Source organism: Etheostoma cragini, chromosome 7 (assembly GCF_013103735.1).
Source record: "Etheostoma cragini isolate CJK2018 chromosome 7, CSU_Ecrag_1.0, whole genome shotgun sequence".
Classification (NCBI taxonomy): Eukaryota; Metazoa; Chordata; class Actinopteri; order Perciformes; family Percidae; genus Etheostoma; species Etheostoma cragini.
This window is the reverse complement of record NC_048413.1, coordinates 6,214,882-6,237,611: the sequence shown is the minus strand read 5'-3', so window position 1 is coordinate 6,237,611 and position 22,730 is coordinate 6,214,882. Positions and strand designations below refer to the sequence as shown.

The 22,730-nt window shown below is 40.4% G+C and overlaps 2 protein-coding genes across 2 annotated transcripts in view; one reads left to right on the top strand and one right to left on the bottom strand.

Moving 5' to 3' along the window:
• Positions 1-20,888, top strand: part of syt6a (synaptotagmin VIa) — a 73,677-nt gene extending 52,789 nt beyond the window's left edge. The window contains exons 2-7 of the mRNA XM_034877217.1: positions 6,283-6,673; positions 8,778-9,339; positions 16,033-16,153; positions 17,150-17,321; positions 18,979-19,129; positions 19,852-20,888. Of these exons, the coding sequence (XP_034733108.1) occupies positions 6,283-6,673; positions 8,778-9,339; positions 16,033-16,153; positions 17,150-17,321; positions 18,979-19,129; positions 19,852-19,923 (1,469 nt within the window). The 3' untranslated portion in view covers positions 19,924-20,888. The remainder of the gene's footprint in view (positions 1-6,282; positions 6,674-8,777; positions 9,340-16,032; positions 16,154-17,149; positions 17,322-18,978; positions 19,130-19,851) is intronic.
• olfml3a (olfactomedin-like 3a) overlaps positions 12,025-22,730 on the bottom strand; it is a 21,261-nt gene continuing 10,555 nt past the window's right edge. Inside the window, exons 4-5 of the transcript XR_004657341.1 lie at positions 12,953-12,957; positions 12,025-12,036 (exon numbers count right to left, since the gene is read on the bottom strand). The gene's annotated coding sequence lies outside the window, so the exon portion shown is untranslated. The remainder of the gene's footprint in view (positions 12,037-12,952; positions 12,958-22,730) is intronic.

Here is a 22,730-nt window from a genome sequence, read left to right as displayed (position 1 = left end):
AGGAGGGTCCGGCAAAGAGAGACTAACAACGCAGCATTCATTTCATTGCTAGCTAGGGACTGTGTGGAAATTTTTGGGGCAAAATCATTGTCTTATGTTTTGTTCTTTAAACACAAATGGACTGTTCTTATATCTTTTCTAGTCTCAACGACTTATATTGGGGCTAAGGCTGCCACACCAGGTGCCACTTGCTCATCAGACACACACTCACAGACATTCAAACAACTCAAGGTTCAGTGTCTTGCCGAAGGGACTGCAAGGCCAGGAATCAAACTGCCAACCTTCCGATTGGCAGGCCACCGCTGAGCCACATCAGTCTTTGAAAAAGCAAAACCCTCCACAGAGTTAATTAATCCTTTGGATAGAAAAGAAAACCTGCAACATGTCAAAAAATACAATATTGAATTGATTCAAGTCATTTCATCATAACTAAAAGCAGAAATAATTATCACACAGCCACCAACTGATTGTTAAACTAGTTGAGCAAGTATAATATTACACTATTACGAGTTTAAAAAATGCCATTTTTGTGACTTCAAATATAAGTATTTTCTAATGAAATTGTAACTCCACAAAATGATTTAGTTTTGTTTTTTTCGTTAACATACCACTTTCCTTGCTAGGTTACGACTGTAGGTAATAATCTAGTTAACAGGGCATGCTAATGCTTGCAGCATTTGTTAAATATGATGATCAGAATAAAATGATCGGGTTTTTGGTTTTGTAAACGGGAATCCATTTTAAAAAAGCACTGCTCCAGGGGATTAGATCAGTCAATAGTAATACACTACAAATGCAATTCAAATTCAAGGATAACCAACATGTTGAATTCTAATCTTTTTTATTAGAGAGCTGCTAAATAAACTGCCATTGAATGAATGAACTGAGCCCAACGTGACATGTTGAACTTACTGAATTATATTAGGGTCCCAATTTATAGGATACATTAAACTTTTATTTTTGCCTCACTGTGGAAGGTTGCTGTAGTTGTTATCCATGAGTAACCAATTATACCCATAAAGATCCCCTGTATTCAGTTTTTCTCAAAACTTACTATTTGATCCTTGATTTTTACAACAAATAATAAAACAAAAGACAAATGACATAACCTTTTCCACTTATACTTTGTGTACAGTCCCAAGCATACCACTGGTTTCACCTTAGAGTATCAAAGCCTACATAGTGTCTCCCCTTCACACTGCAGACTGCAGCTTGAGTGAACTAACGCACAGATCTCTATGACATGTGTGCACCATTTGCGGTGGAATGGACTTTTCCTTCCAAAGACGAGTCAACTGATAACCTCAAACAGAGAGAGCGCACATCCTCTCTAATGGCCTGGTTACTATGGAAACCAGGTTAGCGCTTGTCAGAAATAAATACATAAATAAAGCCCCTCAGGCTTCCCTTTAGTCTTCAACTCGACTTCAAAATAAACCATGATTACATTTTGTGCTCCCTGAGAAACACCTGTTAACGTCGAGCCGAGCTCTGTTTTGGGGAGAGGCAGTGTGAATAATAATAACTTCAGGACATGAATCAAACAGAGATTGGATACCGGAACATGCAAAGAGCAGCGGGGAGCGTAGAGCCACCGGTTGCTTGCCTCAGAGTTGGATGTGGTTCAGCTTGTGGGAAAGGGTAAGCATGCCACAGTGTTTTTGAGCGCAGGAGCTGTCACTGCAGCCACGCAAGTCCTCCCGCTCAGAGGTTAATACCTCTCTTATTATTTCATTTCTTTATTTTTGAAATGTATTACCTGTCTTTCACACAGCGGTGCCTCACTTCCTTGCCCTTTGCACCTGGCCCCAAATCCTCCTGGAAGACAGTGAGATTGATTTAAATTAATCTCACTGTGAAATAGGGCTGCACGAAATGAGGAAAATGTGCAACATTACCTGCGATAATGAACAAATATAAAAGTGAACTCAGTTCTGCATTTTTGCTGCTTTCCCTATTCTGCAAACTCCTTGTTGAATTGAATACATTTCACTAGTAGGCTCCCGTCTCTGTCGCTAGGGCCATTAAGCTCTTCAGTGCTACACAGACCCACCCTAACAACTACAAGGCCTTCATCTGGGTGTCTTTATACATACACATAAACTACCCTGGACTACCCTGGACTGGACTGATTGGCACTGTTTGACTCCCTTAAAGGCTATATTAGCCACCTGTCCGTTTTGACTGTCTTTTTGTCTTTATGGACAGTTTTCAACTTTAATTCAAACCTTTCTTTCCTTTGTATTTTTGTACTATGTTCAGTATGTGTGCGTGGATGTCATATGGCTGTGGATGTATATTTTAATCTATTGGACACCTTCATTTCCTTCTGGATCTATCTATTAATATATATTGAACACTGAATTGAACCTTAAAGGCACCGCTAAACACTTACATTTACATTTTAAAAGTTTTCGGATCTTTTCCTTCAACTTACACAAAAAATATTGTCTTTTGCAGTATGCCGCTGCTTTTTGCAGTTTGACTTGATGTCACAATCATGATAAAAAAATATATGTTTTTATATTGTGCGTCCCTACCCTGAAGTCTACATTGCATGAAAGGGGTTTTCGGAATTAAAAAATACCCTTTGGTTGGTTGACTGCAGGATGGTGATAGTCCACTGCTTTGTAGCCTGGGTGTGATCATTAATAGCGTGCTAAACCCCGAGGTCAGTCTAGTAGTCTCACGCTGTCAGGTCCCGAGGGAGTTAGGCTAATATGTTCACACAGCTCTGCCCCATTACCCATCTGTCGGTAGAGGAAGAACAATGGCTTTTCAATCACTCCCTCAAGTCTCATGAGTCTCTCCCTCTCTGTCCAACTATCTCTGCATCATTAGTTCTCTGCATACAGTAGGTCTCGCTTGCTCAACACTTAAGTAGGAAAGTAAGAAAAGGAAATTAACGCTTCTATTTTTGCAGTCATTATAAATGAAATGACTTAGGCATCGCAGTGCTTGGGTTCTCTCATTAACCTTATCAAACCGAACTAGACCATTGCCAGCTGCTGTGATTATCAATAAAAAACACATATTTTTTAAATCACAATTTCTATTCTTTTTATACCTTCATCAATCATCTCATCAGTCATACATATTGTAAAGGTAACAAGCATACTTGACTGCATTTATAGCAACATTATACTTCCTGCTTCTACCCCCTAAGCGTTATGGTTCCAACAATTAATATTAATATTGTTTTTGTCAATACCTTGCAGGGTGCTGTTGCAGTGAAAAAAGTAAAACATGCCAAAGTTACAAACTCCAATACACATTTCCGACCTGTCAACGCATTTCATTTTGAAAGATTGTCACCACGGGGGATTGTGTTTCAGTACCACAGCACAGGATCTGCTTCGATTTGCCGTGACGGCGGATGAAGACTCTGCGAGCGACAGTCCAGTCAAGATGAAGCTTTGTGGGGAGCTGTGTGAAATTTCAGATGACATGAAGAGGCCAGGGCTGTGGACAGCTGAGAAATCCTCCTCAGGCACAAATCCTCTGGACTTGAAATGCTGTCGACCGCTTGGCTGAGCTATAAATTCTTCTTAGTGGACACTCCCTTTTGTTTGAATCTATAACAAAAAAGCTCTTAATTTGTTGGGGGAAAAGGTGGCAAATGTTCATCTTTTTATAACTAGGTATAGTTTAGGTATAAATGAAGTCAAGTTTGTCATACGACAACTAATGTGAGGTATTTAAGACCATTTGACATCAAAGACCAGAGGTGGAATTATACTTATTCTTCCCTACAATTTAGGGTCAAATATTGTACTTTTTACTGCTGCCAGGAGCCATTCTGCTACATAATGAGTACTTCTACTTACTACGTGGTGGAAGACAAAGTCCTATCCTTTACTTGACCTCACGTTTTCCTTGGATCAGGGTGGCACCTAAATCCTGGTTGCAGGTGCCGTCGTGGACCTGCTCCGCGCCCTACTTCGACCTGCTACGCCCTGAACTGCTACACCTATTATTTCTAGGCATAGTTCCATCCATCCATCCATCCATCCATTTTCTTCCACTTATCCTGTATTGGGTCGCGGGGCAGCAGATCCAGTACGTGACCCCAAACTTCCCTTTCCCAAGCCACATCCTTATATCTAGGCATAGTTCCATTATCTTTATTGTTACTATAGTTGCCACTGATTATCAGACCCCCAACTAGCACCGGCAGACGCCCCCCACCAAGAGCCTGGGTCCTAAAACTCGCCAATATTGGACTAAAAGCTTTGTTGGACCTCTGTAAATTATAGAATGTGGTCCAGACCTACTCTAACTGTAACATGTCTTGAGATAACTCTTATTGTGATTTGATACAATAAATAAAATTGAACTTGAGTAAAAAATACCCCTACAACAATGTTATCATAAGCAAAGTACTAAGAGAGCAATGTGTTGTAAAGTGTTGATACTGATGCATTAAGTAGCATTTGACCGTTTAAGCTAGTTGAGCTAGTTTTAACTACATGCTTTATATACAGTTAGGTAGTTCAACTCAGTGGTTTCCAAACCCAGGGCTCGGGACCCACCAAAGGGTCACAAGATAAATCTGAGGGGTCCTGAGATAATCAATGTGGAAGAATAAGAAGAAAAAAGTAAGTTCGAATGCAGAGATCTCTATACATTTTTGGGGATATTTTCTTATTTGAGCTTTTTGTGAAACATTACACTCTACCTCTTTGGGTCATAAACAGTAATTTAAATGAAACCACCTGAGAGATTTAAAGGGCAAAGAACTCAAACATGACCAGGGACCTCAACTAGACCGTGCTATTTTGTATGACGTCGTAAGCAAGAAATATGGAGAACTAGATAGATAGATAGATAGATAGATATTGATCCCCAAACAATGGTAAATTATGGTGTTACAGCAGCAAAATAAGTCACACAGCACAGAATATAAATTTAAATGAAATACTAGGATGCAATATACACACATGCAATATACATGAAATATACAGTATATGAAATAAGAACAATATTGGTTTAAACTTTACAATGTGTTGTATTTTTTAAGCTTAATGTGTTTTAATTTATCTTTTTACAAGATACAAGAACAAGTTACCAATGCTGTCAGTTAAATGTAGTGAAGTAAAAAGTACAATATTTATATACTTACTAATGCCGTCAGTTAAATGTAGTGAAGTAAAAAGTACAATATTTTTATACTTTTTTACTTGTGTGAGATTTTGTACGCAGGACTTTGACTTGTCACTACATGTAAGAAAAAAAATAATCCAACAATTGTTATTCCACCATGCACTTTTAAAGTAAAGCATCTGAATACCTATCTGACATATTCCGTTTAAATATTAATTCACCTGTGTTCTCTACAAATATGACCCCATCTGCAGCTTTCAGAGCTTGTATATGCTCATAGTTTGCTGAAGTGAGAAGAGATTGAGCTGGGTAAATATCTGAAAAGGGCTAATTCAGTGTGCCTTAAGCAGCGTCTTGATATCTCTGGGGTGTTATTTAGAAATGGGAATTCAGGGAGTGTTCCTCCGTGTGAGTTGTAGATAAATCAGAGCAATCAGGGCGTGTGGAAAAGAAAACTCCAGCCAAATTGCGAAGAATTCAATTCGATCTCGAAAGATATTCCAAATATCAGGTGGAGGAATGTAAGTACTTTAAATCAAAGGGCAAAAAGCAGGAGCTACAGCACTGTTTTCTAGGATTGTTTTTTTCACCTGGGTCCTTGTGAATCCTTGCAGAGTGCTTGTCTGCACTTGTGGTCATGTCCAAATCTTTGTACGCTGTTTGTTCCCCAGGAAGCATATTTAAAATGCAGGAAAATAAATGAGTTTGACTGTGCCAGGCTCCTTTTATCCGTTTCATGGTTAAAAACAAAAAAAAATCCACGAGGAAGGCATCTGACATCTTGGTCCTATTCCCATTTGTATTTTTTGCAAAGATTACAAGGTTTTGTTTTTATCATTTGTCAGACTATAATTGCTTTTACCTCCAATTTCATAGGAAAGCATCTTTGTATGTGCACTGTGCACAAACCATACCCAATTTGAATTCTGTTTACATTAATATGCTTTCCCTTAGCTGAACTGAAGATTAATGGAGCTTACTTTAATATTTATGACGCACATCTCCTGGATAACTTGTCTCGCTGTCCTAAATCATCTATAAAAACCACTGATAAAGCACCAAAAGTGTCATGTCCTAATATACCTCTCTCTCTCTCTCTCCCCTCTCACCCTTGTAATCACCATCTGTTTGTCCATATTGTGTGACCCTCTGTTTCTGGTCCCCGCGGCTCGCCACCAGACGCTTCTTTTGGCCTCCTGCTCGTTGTGTTTGTTGTCTGCGGCCTGGCTCTGCTGGGCCTTCTTACATTCGTCTCCTGGAAGCTGTGCCGTGTGCATTGGCGAGCTAAGGCCCATCTACCCGGTCCATCCCCCACCCCGGCCTGCGACCTAGAGGACTGCCTGCTCCAGCCGCCTCTCCTTCTGCCCAGCCCCCAGCAGCCAGCAGTCACCATGGCGACAGAAAAGGTGAAGGACCCCATGGATTCTATGGGTTTCCTGGAGACGGCAGTGAAGATAAGCCATACATCTCCCGACATCCCCACCGATGTGCAGCTCTCCATGAGGGAGCACTTCCTGCGTCGCACGCAACGCATGCAGAGGCAAGCCACTGAGCCGGCGTCCTCCACTCGGTTAGTCATTTACTGTACCAACATGTGTGTCTCACTTAGTTATTCATGTGTAAATATGCTTAGGGATACACACTGGCATGCATGCATTCACACACACACGGGCAGAGTTTAAGCGAAAAGGCAAAAAGTTCCATTTATCAAACGTGACATAAAGGAAAAAATCTGAAATGGTTTATTATTTGATCGCCGTCATCACTAATGAGTGTGGAAGTGTTCTATGTAAGCAATTTGGTATCTACAAAGTTAATTATAATGAAAACCGTACTGTAGATTGGGTTGCCTCAGAGGAATCTCCATGTAAGTCATAAGGCTAATTATATATGATGGCTTCTTCATGAAAATGAATGAAATAGAGGGATGAAAAAGAAAGGTTTTGCTCTAGTAATACTAACAGAACTGCATGTTTTCACCACATGGCCATTAGGGCTCAATTCTGCTTATTATGCAGTTAGATTTTTAAAAGCAATTTGTTTAGTCCATTCCAACTCCTGACACAGCAAACCATCGGTTACCCCCAGGTGATGCTCATTGGCGGTGTCACTGTGTTTTGTTGTTATCTCCTACATTTAGGGCAGTTTTATCTTGTCTTGACTTATTTCACCTTCACCTTTAATTTTCCGATTCCTCACACAAAAGACAATCCCACTGCAAAGCAAAGGAAAGCAAAACTAAACAGTGGCAGATGCAAATCAGATATATTAATCAGTATTCCGAGCATATAAAAAGACTGAAATTAGCATGAGAACAGTAGGCTAGCTTTCTATAATAATTGCATGTATGTGTGTGTCCTTGTTTTGGGGAAAGATAACCTGCACAGCACACGCTGATGCCACATGCAGAACACTAAAGTAAGCTGCAGTGTACATGATTGGTGGATATGAGCGAGACCCTTTGGTATTAAGTTGCGGGGAGCTGTAGCTTACATTCCCCACTTCTAGACAGAGGCAGAACGTAACGTGATCTCCGAGATTATTCCTTTGCAGTGCTGTGCAACGCGAGAAATTCTCAGAGCTGAACCGGGAAGATCCTGCATTTTTCATCAGAATCACCCTGGGTTGGGTTAATTAAGTCTGCTGTCCAACACTAATTACATTACCGTCGTCGGGAATACCCCCACAAATCCCTGCGGTTAACGATCATATGACACAAGACAACACCTCTCTCTCTCTGTGCACAATGTCTGATTACTCCACATTATCATTGTGATATTTTGTGATAACATTCTGAATCTGCAATGTTCTCAGTCAGGTATATACAGTTGTACAATGTCTTCCTCTGATGTAGACGTAGCCTACGCTGTAAGTCAGTAGACTATACAGTGGAGGTGCATATTAAGTGCTTTGGGGTCCTTCTGTAAGTCATTTTGGGGTAAAATTTGGTTTTGAGGAGTTCTTCAATCACCAATACCACAAGCGAAGCAATCAACCCGTTCCAAAAAGGGGTGTCGAAAAAAATCGATACAGCATAGTATGGGGATATTATCCGCAATACCGCAGTGATACACAGGCACCAAGTACCAATCTTTTATATGTGTTGGGCAGTTTGTCCCATTTTGCAGCAATAAAATTGAAGTGATGTGAACAAACAGAGGAATGTATCTTGTAATTGGTCGTTTCCTTTTAGGGGGAAGAATTAGTAGTTGGAAAAAAAGGTTATAAACTGCCATATATTGCTGAATATAGCAATATGTTTAAAATTGCAATAACATTGTATCGTAGCGTAAGTATCGTGATGATATCGTATTGGGAGGTGTCTGGTGAGTCCCACCCCTAGTTTCAAACAGGCACATTTTCAACAGGTACTGCACTAATGCATTTAAAAAACAATATAAATGCAGGTCACTAGCTATTTTCCATTACACAGGAAATAACTCAACGAGCTGTTGACGGTTGACATTAGGTGACATGAGGGGATGCAATCCGTCACCCTTTGTGAGCACTACTTGTCTGAGGTCAGCTTGGTGTGTCCGGGCCCTTTCATATTTAATTTTAAAAACCTCCCTGTTTTGAGTTTCCTTGCTCGTCTTCACTACAGCTCTTCAACACAAACCAGAAGCCATTCATGTCAGTCACTTTCTCTCTCTGTTTCTTTCCTGACTCTGCAGGCACAATTCATTCAAAAGACACCTGCCCAGGCAGATGCAATCAACCAGTCTAGACCTGGGAAATGACTATGTAGTGGACAATGACGAAAAGCCCACTAGCATCGGCCGCATCCAGCCAGAGCTCTACCAACAGAAGACCCTGGAGTCGGAGGATTCATCCAAGAATGGCAGCAGCAAAAACTGCGGCAGGATTAACTTCTCTCTCAAGTACGACTACGAAAACGAAGCCCTCGTGGTCAACATCCTAAAGGCAGCAGACCTACCTGCCAAGGACTTATGTGGCACATCTGACCCTTATGTGAAGGTCTACCTGCTGCCCGACCGCAAGAAGTTTCAGACTCGCGTCCACCGGAAGACGCTTAACCCCACGTTCGATGAGAGCTTCCAGTTTCCTGTGCCTTACGACGAGCTGCCGATCAGGAAGCTCCATATGAGCGTCTTTGACTTTGACCGGTTTTCAAGGCATGATATGATTGGGGAGGTGGTGCTGGACAACTTGTTTGAGACATCAGACCTCTCCAGGGAGACGAACATATGGAGAGACATCCAATATGCCACCAGTGTAAGAATCTATTGGCTTTTTCTGTTTCTTCTAGATTCAGTATCAACTAGAGCCCAACAGATAAAGGATGTTTAAAAATATTTGATTGTTTAAAAATCCGATATTCAGACATATTGGCCAATATGTATTTGAAAAAAAATCCAGAAACGCGTTACAACCTAACATTAGTTATATGTAGTTATTAATGAGTTTTCACTAAAATAATATGATAATAATTAGTTTTATTGTCACAACACAACACAACACAACAGAACATCAAAATACATTACAATTCTGATAAATAAAATGACAAACTAACACTAACCGGGACGTTGTAGAGCGTCCTCTGGTGGACAGACTAAGCAACACCATCACTAACAGGGACGTTGTGGATCGTCCTCTGGTGGACAGACTTTGCCACGCCATCACTAACAGGGACGTTGTAGAGCGTCCTCTGGTGGACGGACTATGCAACACCAACACTCATGACATGGTTGACTGTCCGTTTTTAATTTATTTTTTAAACATTCATTTATCAGACTCAATTTTTGGTCATTGTAAATGCCAATACCGATAGATCGGGAAATGCCTAATATCAGCCGGCCGATATATTGGTCTAGTTCTCTCTAGTATTTATTAATCACCACACTCTCCCGTCTACATTTAACTATAACTAACCCTTTTGTGCATCTTTGCGCTGTTGCACAGTGCATGAACCAAAAGAGTGATTATGCTCGGACACCTCACACGCTGGGTGTTGTGCTTGTTCTGATATTATACGGCCCAAAATATCTATTTTATTTTATTTTATTTAAGTTTTAGCCCAATAGCCTCCTCCCCCTGCATTTTTTTCCTGTCAGTGACTCAGCATCTACATTGAGGGAAATAAAATTGCAAAAACAGTAAACTTGATTAAAAAAGTAGAATTCACTTCAATATATAAAATAGATTAATCAAAATTTGGTGTTCCTGGCTTACATTTTCTGAAGAAATCCTGACAACATCCCTGTAAAATTCACAAATAAAATAACGACATGCATTAAAACAGCTAATTAATTGTCAAAAACAGGCACATTATTCCTTAGATTATTCTACAAAACATAATTTTCACTTATTAAAATACATAAAAGGGACTGGCTGCAGTCTCAAAAGGATATTTCTGACTCACAGCTCACTCATGCAATTATTTTTCTGTTGGCTTTGTTACTTGTGGACGTGTCCAGGGGCCATTTTCAGAAACAATGTCTCTGGTACCTTAGAGCCCTCATCGCTTTATCGCCTCCACAGAAACTTTATGTCAGTTTTCTTCCCCCTGGTTGTTGAGCTTGAATCTCTTCAAGGTTGTTCAATAATCTCAATGTTATTGCTTAGGAGGCAGAAAAGCAGACAGCCTTCTCCCTGGCACGCAAACTGTATCGAACCGCCAAATGATTTTATGACAATATCCCATGCTCACATTAAATTCAAGATTGGCATTATAAATAATGTATAGATGGTGGGGTTCGGTAGCAACAAAAAACAAAGTAGAAGTGGGATGTAGTGTCTAGTGTATGATAAAGACGCTACTTTAAAATCAGTGATAAGTCTTAATGAGTGGAAGAGACACCAGTGTTTAGCTGAGGGAGGATGAGGGAGCAGCTTTTCTCAGTTCATAGATCATGGCGGGATAAACATCAATAACACCAACTTAGCAGCATTACTAAGATAAAGAGTCTAGGAAAAGAGCAGGAGGCTACATTATGGACTCTTTCTCTTGTGTGTTTGATTAGAGAAAACTATTTCAGGAAGTTTTACATACTAATCAGTGGCATTGATGAAGAAGTTACCTGTTGACCAAGGGGAAGTGATTATAATACAGGTGTGATCATTCTTTGCAATAAAGAACTTACTATATAATAAATAGTAAGGTAGAGTAAGGTAAATAAATCAATTAAAATGGAACTACAGGGGCACAGGGTTAGCTTAGATGGTAGAGCGGGCGCCCATATATAGAGTTTTACTGCGCGACGCAGCGGGCCAGGGTTCGACTCCGGCCTGTGGCCCCTTTCTGCATATCACCCCCCCCCCCCCCCCCCCCCCCCCCCCCCCCCCCCCCCCCCCCGCTCTCTCCTCCCTTTCATGTCTTCAGCTGTCCTGTCAATTAAGGCCTAAAAATGCACAAAATACAATCTCTAAATAAAAACATAGCCAAGTAGATTTGTGCCTACAGCTAACCAAAGTGTTACAGTTTCACTACGTTAACGACAAGTTGAAAATGTTCTGAGGACAGAAAAAAGGCTCCTGTGGGTTTTGTTTCCTTCCATCTCTAGGGGCCCTCACTTATGGTTTATGATTTGTTTTTCCAGGGTTGGGAACAAAAAACCTGTATTATCATATGGTTTGGAGGACTTGTTGATTGATGGTTCAAGATGGAGACTTAGCGTCCCTGTGTACACGTTCGGACACTTATTGGCTAACGTTCTATCAAAATATCTGTTAAAATATGAATAGTAATGATCTATTAATGTGTTCAGTTAATTCAATGGTGTAAAACTAAATTAGCCGTGCGCTACCCTTGGCTATCTCCTCCTATAAAGTCCATAGACAGTTAGCTAAAAAAAGTCCCATCAATGCTGTCAAAACTATCTTACTTCAGTCCTTCACAATAAAATACCATGCTTCAGCAACTCGGAATTATGCAATAAAAGCTCCTTAATTCCCAGGATAGTAAAATAGAAACTTTCTATAGGGAAAGATTGTCGGCCGAGCTTTCTTACGTCATCAAAGTCACTTTCACATACTGATTAGACATCTAAATGTCCATCTACATATAGGAAAACTTGTTAGATGGGTATAGATCATTTCTGCTAACATTTTGGTGATGATTGAAAACATAAAGTAAGGGTTAAGAGATCACTAAAACTTATTACAATTCATCTTGAGAGGGACGTGATCGTCCCATGTACCAGATGTCAAGGCAATTGATCCAATAGCTGTGTGGATATTTCACTAAAAGACTAATACAACAACCTCATTGTGGCCCCAGAGGAATCAGAGGATCACCAAAATTATTATTATACATTGTCTTGGACCCAAGAATGTTTCAGTATTGAATTTGTTGCCCATCCATCTGGTGAATATTAAAAATGTTAACAAGATAAGTGAGTCAGAGGAAATGTGAGGGGGTCACCAAAGTCTGTATGCGTTATCTTCTAGGGATGGATCAATGTCTGCACAAAATGTCATGATACTTTATTTAATCATACAGATGTTTCAGTCTGGGCCAAAGAGGTGTATTGCTCTGACGACCAATCGACAGACTGGAACATTGCCGCTAGTGTGGCTAAGTTATGATTAATGCAGCACAGATGATACTGACTGGCACCGACGACAGGGATTCTACTAGGACAATCAACGTGTCACTTCATGCTTTTACAACACTTGACATTTCTGCTGCTCACTCGCATTAAGGCTGAACCTTCACACCCTCTCAAAAGGAAATTCCTCACTTCCTCAGCAGAGAAAACCAAATCACTGCGGTATGTGTAAAGAGACGTTAAGACTGCAGCACTTAGTCAGAAGTGTTGGGATTTGCCAATCAGTGAGGTTCTCACCAAGCTCATTCAGTGATTAGGAGTCTGTGTGACCTTAATACTGTTTCTAGGATGGGGCTTAGAACTCACATATAGCAAGATAACAGGACTTTTATTAACTTGTTAGGGACCTTCGTATTTTAGTAAGCATGTTGTGCTTGTGTTCAAAGTGAAGTGTAGAAAATGTTTTTGCAAGAGGGATCTTGCTGATCTCTAAAATCAACTTCTGCTAAGACTCAATTTCTCGATTATGTGGGTAATTTGGGTTACATTATGTTGAAGTACTGAGCTGTAAATTTGATTTCCTCTGGTTTTGTTTTAATTATCTGTCTTGAGTGATGATGATCATCTCGAAACATCAGATCGTGTTTTTTTTGGATAATGTGATCAAAGAAACTGCAATGCGAATAATGAAATGTGCTTGTTTGGCACAAAAGTCGATTGGGAGGTCAGCCATCATTTCAGAATGAAGGCAAATTGTTTCAAGGTGACAGCTTAACAACCTCGAGGACTTTGCAGTAACGTTTTTGTGGTGCAAAAGGTGCATCAGGGTGAATGTTTCTAGATCCACCTTTTAGTATCAGATCAGTGGGACAGGTACCTCAACAGCCTCCAAAGCATACAACGATAGGGTTTGTTTGATCCTAACCCTCTAATACGGGAGACTTTCATAAAACAAGGCCCCTGACGCTGGAAGGAAATATTCAAACCAAAGTAAAGGTTGCGATTTTAAAAGCGTCTTATAAAGGTCCAACGTGTAGGAATTTCCCCCGTCAGACGTTGAGATCATATATCGCAATCAACTTTCTCACGTCTCACAGTTCAAATTACTTATTACTGCTACGGTGGCCTTCACACTTCGAAATCTGGTCTCTTGCTCTTTTCGACATCCTTTTTCTTATCCTGGAAGAAGAAGAAGACTCCTGTTCCTGAAATTTGGATTTTGAATGCGTGTGGTCGTCCATTTTTCCTTCTTCAAAGTTGAGCCTGACCGATATATCGGTTGGCTGATATTGGGATTTTCACGATGTATCAGTGTTGGCATTTAAATTTTCATCCATCAGAAACATTTATAATGGCAAATAAATCATAGTATAGCATAGTCTGTCCACCAGAGGGCGTTTTACAACATCCCTGTTAGTTATGGCGTTGCATAGTCTGTCCACCAGAGGGCGTTTTACAACATCCCTGTTAGTTATGGCGTTGCATAGTCTGTCCATCAGAGGACGTTCTACAACGTCCCTGTTAGTGATGGTGTTGCATAGTCTGTCAACCAGAGGACGCTCTACAACGTCCCTGTTAGTGATGGTGTTGCATAGTCCGTCAACCAGAGGACGCTCTACAACGTCCCTGTTGTAACATTATTTTTTGTTAATGTGTTTTTGTTCAAAGGACTTTTGAAGTTTGTATTTTTATTCATTTCATTTATCAGAACTTTAATATATTTTTGATGTTCTGTTGTGACAACATATTATTTTAGTGGGAACTAATAAATAACTACAAATAAGAAATGTTAGGGAAATTTTGTTATGTTATGCGTTTCTGGATTTTTGCTTTCAAACATGTATCAGTCGATATGTTGGATTTTTTAACAACAAGACAGTCTCTTAACAGAGGGTTAATAAATTTAAAAAAAGGATGGAATGGAGTGGTTCTGTTAATACCATAACGGATAATGGCAACGCCAAAACAGCCGTTGTTATGTGTAACAAACGGAACTGAAGTGGACTGCTTGTGGTTTCCCCGGGGTGTGACATTGGCTCTCTGCTGCCAATTAAATCCACACACTGACAAAAAAAAAAACGCCGGATGAGACCAAATGGAACAATTATGATATTTTCCCCAATAAAAATATGTTGACACAAATTTTGACTGCAAAAAGTATTCAAAAATTGAACACATTGAACCTCCTGTGCAGAGCTCTGTCAGTAACAACACAATAAGTTCTGAGGTTATTCACAGGAAATATTCGTGTGTTTTGTGTTGAATTTGAAGATGAACTGTTACCTCCTCTGTCAGTTCTAGCCACTAAATAAGAAATAAGAGGAAAAATCAGACCAATCACAACAGCTGACTTGTTGAGTGAAGTACCTTAGCTTGTTGAATATTAATGAGAACTGGCCCAAATGGAGTTGAGTTTTCCTGCAGGCTTTACATACCACGTTAGAATGGCTTGAAACAAGGTAACCAAGGATTTTTTTTTCACAAAGAAATGTTACAGAGTCCATGGTAGAACTTACAGACATTACTACAAAGTAATGAAATACGTGTGGCAGGGCATCTTTAAGTAAAAGATCTGAGTACTTCTTCCACCACAGCTTTCCTTCACTGACTGTGGTACAGCGGTTACAAAGAGCAGACTATAGAGCAGACCAAATATAGTTTTTTCCCTAACAGACTGTGAGGACGAGAAAAAATCCAAATTATTTAAAAAAAACTTTTTCCGGGATTTGGGGTGTTATTTTGTGTCTCTGGTACTTCCACACGTAAACAAACTTGAAAAAAACTACCCATGCTGTTTTGAGTGAGATCCGGTTTCTGAACGTCCTCTGTCTTCAGTCTCCAGGTGAGCTGTTCAACATCTGCACGGCTTCCTACGTTGCTAGCTGAGACGAGGTGGCTAACCGTAGCATTCTAGCTAGTTCTCAATGGAAAAACACTGCTACAATACACACTAATTGACCATAATCTCCTAAAGAACTACTTCCTGTTGTGCAAGTATTCCACAAGTGGTCCTTGTCTAGAAGAAGTCTCCCAGCTTATCTGGCCTTGGTCTGACCAAAGCTGGAGAAAGAGTTATCTAGCTGATGGGATCTTACCTAGCTACTGAGCATGTGCAGCTCCCAACAAAGATAGGATAGAAGGGAGATGTTTCCCTCTGGAGCTAAAACAGAGACCTAAACACACAGGGTCAAAACTGGATCTGAAGCAATGTGCAGTACAACAAAAATATGATTTTTTTAAAAAACAAAACCATGTAAACCTATTCTGGTACAACCTCAAAATACAATTACGAACCTGAAAATGAGCCTAATATGGGCGCTTTAATGCATGACTCTGGATCCAAGAATCCGCGTTAAATGGAAGTGTGAAACTAAAAGAGATTTCTTTTTTGCTTGTGTGTATGTGTTTCTCGCCACAGGAAAGTGTTGACCTGGGAGAGATCATGTTCTCACTTTGCTACCTGCCCACCGCGGGCAGACTCACACTTACTGTCATCAAGTGCAGGAACCTCAAGGCCATGGACATCACTGGGTACTCAGGTGTGTATTTGTGTGATTCGCTTACAGCTGCAGTGGCTCAACATGAGTGATCCACTCTTTGACTATCCAATTGTAAGCTTGTCAGATAAATTGAACAAACAGCGGAGTGCTGTCTCCACAGCTGCGTTCTGTTTATTTCAGCAGTTATTAATATCCAACATTTGCAATATTAAGACATTGTCAGCAAATAGTTGCAGCTGGTCGGTGCATTGTCACAGACTGCCGTTCAACTTTAACATTCCACTTTTCCCTACAATACTGATAGCACTTGCAAAATGTGACATTTATTGTGCATTAAATGGTCAGGTGTAATGTGGAGTCAACGTGGCATTGTTTTTACTCCCATGTTTTATGACATTGATGATTTCAATACGGATGCCAAATTCATTCCCTTATGTTGTTCTTGTTGGGGGTTCAGCTGTCTGCCATTATTCTAATCTGTGCATCGTAAACCCGTAGCGATCACATTCTGCCTTCGAGCAAATCAAGCAGCACAGCAAGCACTCTTGTTTGCTGTTTATAGATTTAGGGTTGTTCACTTCTGACTAAAACGTGGCATTATGTATCACATGAGGCGATTCACTGCTGGCTGATGAAGATTGAAATCAGCATTCATCGGGAAGCGTTCTCAGTCATCCGTCGCCTCTCATGCTTGAAGTTTACACAAGCTGTCGACTCACCTACTTTTATGCACATTACTGATGCCAGGTCCTCCAGGGTTGTGTTAATGCGTAAGTAGAAAACACACACACTGGGTGATGAAACGTGTCTTCACGGACATCTTTGAAGATGTTTGGCAGTCAAGTCAAACATTTGTGAAAGCTCTGTTCTTTAATAATCCCAAAAGCCTGAGCTCCATGCTAATTTTTGCTCACAGTTTCCTAAGAGAGATGGATGCGTTAAAACATGAGGAGGTTTTAACTATCAGCACTTTGAGGTTAAGACAAAGTCACAGCTCCCTGTACTTGTTCTTCCTCTCCTTCTCTCACCGATTAGATCCCTACGTCAAAGTGTCGCTCATATGTGGCGGGAGACGTTTGAAAAAGAAGAAGACGAGCATAAAGAAGAACACCCTGAATCCCAGCTACAACGAGGCCATCATCTTTGACATCCCGCCAGACAGCATGGACCATGTCAGCCTGCACATCTCCGTCATGGACTACGACTTGTACGTACAAACCAAACATCTCATTTGAAACTAGGGGTGGGGGAAAATATCATACAACTAATAACTCAACTTTTCCACGGTGTTTTTGTTTCTGTGCTGTATTCTTTTAAGCTGTGAACTTTGCACTTAATTTCCTACTACAGTGTACTGTGGTATGACAATAAAGAAATCTTGAATCTTGAAAGCATTTTTTGGACAGTTCCGACTCTCAGACCAAATACAGGAAGCTCTGGCAGGCTATAATCGTGGTGTAAGACCAGGGAAGCTGCTTTAAGGAATAGCTTGGTGCCTTGTGTGTACATGAGAGAGTGTGTGACAGTGAATGTGCTCAGAGCAGACAGCTGTCGGCTATCAGAGCAGAGGATACATCAGCAGTGTACTTGTTAAGTGGTTAGTAAATGTACAGTGTAGGCTTCAGTTTCTCTTCAAATAAATGCTGCAGAAAAAAGGTTCCTGTGTCTCACTGCTTCCTACCCAAACATGGCAGCAGCAGTCAGTTGAAAAAACTGACACAGAGAGAGGAGACGAGAGGACAGGGACGCCCGTCTGCAAACCAATCAATTACAAGTTCAGGACACGCAGCCCATGTGATGAAGGAACAAGGTTGTTTTGTCACATATAGATTTTTAGTGCGCTTGCAAAATTCTCTGGGCAGGAAAAGCAGAGATAGGGGAGGTAACCTTGCCCCTTATGACCTCATAAGGAGCGAGATTCCAGGTCGGCCTATCTGAGCTTTCATTTTCTCAAAGGCAGAGCAGGATGCCCAGGGATCGGTTTACACCCATCACCATTTTTAACCATTGGGGGGGCTATAGGCAGGCTGAGGGGACTCATATTATTGTTGAAAAACTAAGACATTTTCATGCCATGGGTCCTTTAAATACAGATCCTGCTAAAGAAGTCCACCGGGGACCAACTACAACCATTAGATGTGAGAAAACTCTATATTTTTTGGTCTAAGGTAGTGCCAGAAAGCGCCTAAGCCTCATAACGGCAGGGAAAACCCTGACATCTTATATCTAGCAGTTAAGCTTTTAAAATGAACAGAATTGGCATTTTCAAAGATTTGGGATTTTTCTCAGTGAGAAAGAACAGATTATTCTTGGGGGTATATCTTTAATTAAAATATTAATCTTTCTTTTGATTACACTAGAGTACCTTTACAGTACGTGAAGCTAGAATGGGGAAGGCAATAAGTAGGTGCAGTGCAGCTGACAGAATGAGACCATGCACATTAAAGGTCATACTGTTTTTACTGTGTGGTATGAAGGGAGAAGGCACTATTTAGAAAGCTATCCTCTTGTGTTGTCATTACTGTGTGTTCTTATGCTATGATTAAATCCGGTTGTGCTAATAATAGGGGCTTTCATTTACACTCCAGACATTGTTAATGGAGCAAATATCTCCTTCTTGAGATCAGTCAATTCAAGTGTCACAGAGACTTTCAGCTACAGATTTACTGGATCAATCAGCAGGACATCCAGACTCAGATTTGTGTTCTGTAACCAAATGGTCTTCTTGCAATTAGAAAAAAAATAATTGGTGTATAAAATGTCTTGTCAGGTCAAGTCACATGTATTTATACAGAACGTGTGTGTGTTTGTGTGTCTGTGTGTGTGTGTTTGTGTTTGTGTGTGTGTGTGTGTGTGTCCCACAGGGTAGGTCATAATGAGATCATTGGTGTGATGAGGGTTGGATGCCATGCCGAGGGACTTGGCAGGGACCACTGGAACGAAATGTTGGCTTATCCACGCAAGCCCATTGCACACTGGCACCCCCTGCTGGAGTCCAAGAAGTCTGAGAAGGAGGTAGGTTTGGGAATGGAGACATTTTTTTAAAGGTGTATTATCATGGCCATAAATTTCGGGTGAACTATTAGGGATCTAGGTAGTCAATTTTTTTTACAAAGTTTGAATCAAACTGTTGATAGTTTGGGGGGGCAAACCAAAAGAGACATGAGGCAAGGCAACATAGATGTTGCATGCAGTTAAAAGGGACAGGTGCATGGTGGTAATGGCCACTAATCGACACTGTTAGCTCACAGTTGCAGCATCAGCAGCAATGGCTGACAGCAGCTCATGGAGGCTAGCTAGGATAACGTTAGCTTAGCATCAAAAACTGGATTCCTTCTAAGACTTGTAACAAAACCCAATAAAAAAAAGAATATATATATATATATATATATATATATATATATATATAGAGAGAGAGAGAGAGAGAGAGAGAGAGAGAGAGAGAGAGAGACCATTAGGGGTACAGGTTTTCTTGTTTTTGTTATTTTAATATTGTAAAGAGTAATAAGATTGTAAAGCAGGTATCTTGTCTGATAAATAATTAGTAAGTCTATGTTCTCTGAACGAGAGCTTTCAGTCTCTTTCATTATCGTGTGTATTCATGTTTTCCTGGTATCCAACCCACATGATTCTTATAGTCCTGGAACACTGACTCCTTTTTACAGATAAGTGACCTGAGAGTGACAGTGCTACAGCATATGTTATAAATAATTTCTGTGCATCTGTGTGTCCTGCAGTGGAAGGCGAGGACAGCCAGCTTTGACAGCCAAGGCTCCTGCCCTTCGCCCAGGCCCCCTGCCAGTCCCTGAGCAGAGCCACCTGTGACCCAGCAGCCCAGAAGGGGGTTTCCTCCCTCCTGCTGATCCACTTCCTGTCTGTTTTATGGGGGAGAAACACAACCCCATTCCCCCCCCCCTCTCTCTCACACTGTCCCTTCCTTCCTCAAGTCTAGTCCCGGACCACTCCCAAGAACTGATCTAGGACCACCGTCAAGTCAGTTAGTTGTGTGAAGCGCAGTCTGTTCAGGTGTTAGGGTTTGAGACGTGGGTGCGGCGGTGACATAGAGCTGCCCTCGGTGTCCTCAGAAGAGATTGGCTGGACACCCTGGCTGCAGACATTTATTTTGAGCTGTCCGAGCGGACGTGAATAGGTGTCTTCACATGGAGACTTTCCAGACGCTGAAGCTTTAGCTTTGTGCTGCAGAGACTCTAAAAAAAAATAACTCTGATGTTGGATACTTCTCCAGGAGAGCAGCAACGGTTTCACAGTGGAGGACACGTCCGAAGAAATAGAGACTTAAACTGGATCCAAAGCAATTTCAAAACTCTCCAGCTCTCTCTCTCATTGAATTTTACAGTGCTGTATTAGCATAAAAATCCTATTAAACTGTAGCATTTTGGAACTACTAGATGTAAAACTGCTCCATCCGTCATTATTGTTTGCGAATAGCAGCAACTGAAATTAGTTTAAAAGCTCAGCGGAGCTTGCTGTACTTTCAGTTTCATCAACAACATAAGCAATTATTGGAGCTGCAGCTTGTTGAGGAGAGGTTGGATCAGGCTAACACTAAAATATTCTCAGCACGGCAATTTGAAGCTTTAGTGTGTTTTCACGAGGAGCCGAGACAAGACGTTTCCTGTAATGAAGGAGATTATTGGTATTCACACAGGAGCTGATTGGCTGCAGCGTTCTTCTTCTTGAAATTTGTTACAAAAAGTACAAGGTGAAATTACTAGACAAAGGCACAGAAAGCTTATTGAACACAATAACTTAACCCTTGTGTTGTCCTACCGGGTCACTTAAAAAAAAAAAAAAATGTCATAACCACCACCTTACTACGACTAGTTTTGCACTAATTTCTGGAATCAGTGGTCAATAACCCTCATTTGTATAAAATTATACCTAATATTTGAGTTAATAAAGCAGAAATTATGAATTATTTTGACTAATAGTTAAGATCAGAAGTATGTTGACTGCATGGTCAGGATGCTGATTTGAAACCATTTTATCATACACCTATATTGCATAGGTGCATTGCATGGAATGCATCTTTTTTTGTGGTCATTTGGTTAAAAAGAGACCCATATTTCTCATATAGACATTTTTAAAAGAGGTCAAATTTGACCCGAGGACAACAGGAGGGTTAAAGAAAAGATTTGTTTTTAAATGGTGAAGGAAACGATCTTTGTGTAAATGGAGCTCTGGAGGCGTCTGAACAGAGTACTTGCGAGCACACTTTAATCACCCTTCTCTGTTTGATGTTTGCTTTTGAGAAATCAGCCTTTTCTTCCAAATGAAAACTCAGACAAACACTCATGTTTTCCTCCAGACAAACACTGGTTTTGGTAAATGTGTATAGTTTCATGTACTGCCAGTTACCATGTATACATTTAGTTTTTCTTAGCAAAAAAGCAGAAAAGATATAATTATAGGTAAAGATTGAAAGACAATACTGACTTTTTGAATAGCTTTGAAGGTGGTGATGATTGAGAAACATCTAGATTCTTAAAATAAATAAAAATGAAGGTGAACATATTTGTCTTTTGAAATTAGAAACATGCAACTTTCTTGTTGTGTATCCTGTCATTAATCATACTGTTGTACAGGGAGAATGTGTGTTTGAATTTGCCATCCAGATGCTAGGTAAATGGATTATTTTTTTTAATTGAATAATTTATTTTATGTTCACCCTCCAAGGCTGGAACTTTAATTTTGATATTCTCATAAAACCAGTACAGTGTCCATTTGAATTGTACATAATCGGAGCGTGCCGATTGGCCACTGATATTCCTGCTGACAGCTTTCTGTTTTTTTATACAATTGTACATAGCACAACCGTGCTGCTATGTACATAAATACACAAATATATAGCACGATATACCAAAACAGAAATCTTCCAGCCCCTCCCCAATCACCATGAGGTAAACAGATTATTTTTGAAGAGATCTGATTAAGCAAAAGACCAGTTCCATTCCTTCAATGGACCCCTGCATATCATTAGCTCTTTTGTAAAGTTTTTCATGTAAGATGCAAAACATTTCAGTTGAAGCCTGGGTTGCTGTCTTCTAACTGATCCTCAAAAGAAAAACAATAATGTATCAATTGCTTTTAATTAATCTTACATAATGGAGGTTCCTTAAATCTTTATGAGGAGAAATCAAACATAACAAGTTTACCCTCCGGTAGTAGTAGTTTCTTTTTGCTGTAGGCGTTCGGAGTCAGCGTGATATTGGTTAGTACAGCTTGTACACGTCATGTCTTTTTGATTTAGGGAACATTTACTGAATAGCATCGGTACTATCTCAACAGCGGCCCACAACAACTCAAATCTGATATGTTACAAATGTTCCTGGCTGTGACTTGGACCGATCTAGACTTCTGGTGCCTCATTCAGCAACAGAATGTTTCTACGGCTCAAACTACTTTACGACAAACATTTTATACATCAGAGTTTGTAAAAGTGGCGGCCAGACATTGAGACTAGAAGAACAGAAGAACAGATGTATTAAGCAGACCCAGACGGATCTGTTTTAGCCATTTCCTTCATGGGTACGTTTTCCCATAGCAAGTAGCTCAGTGTGTGTGTGGTGTGTGTTTGCAAGGTTGAGATGGGGGG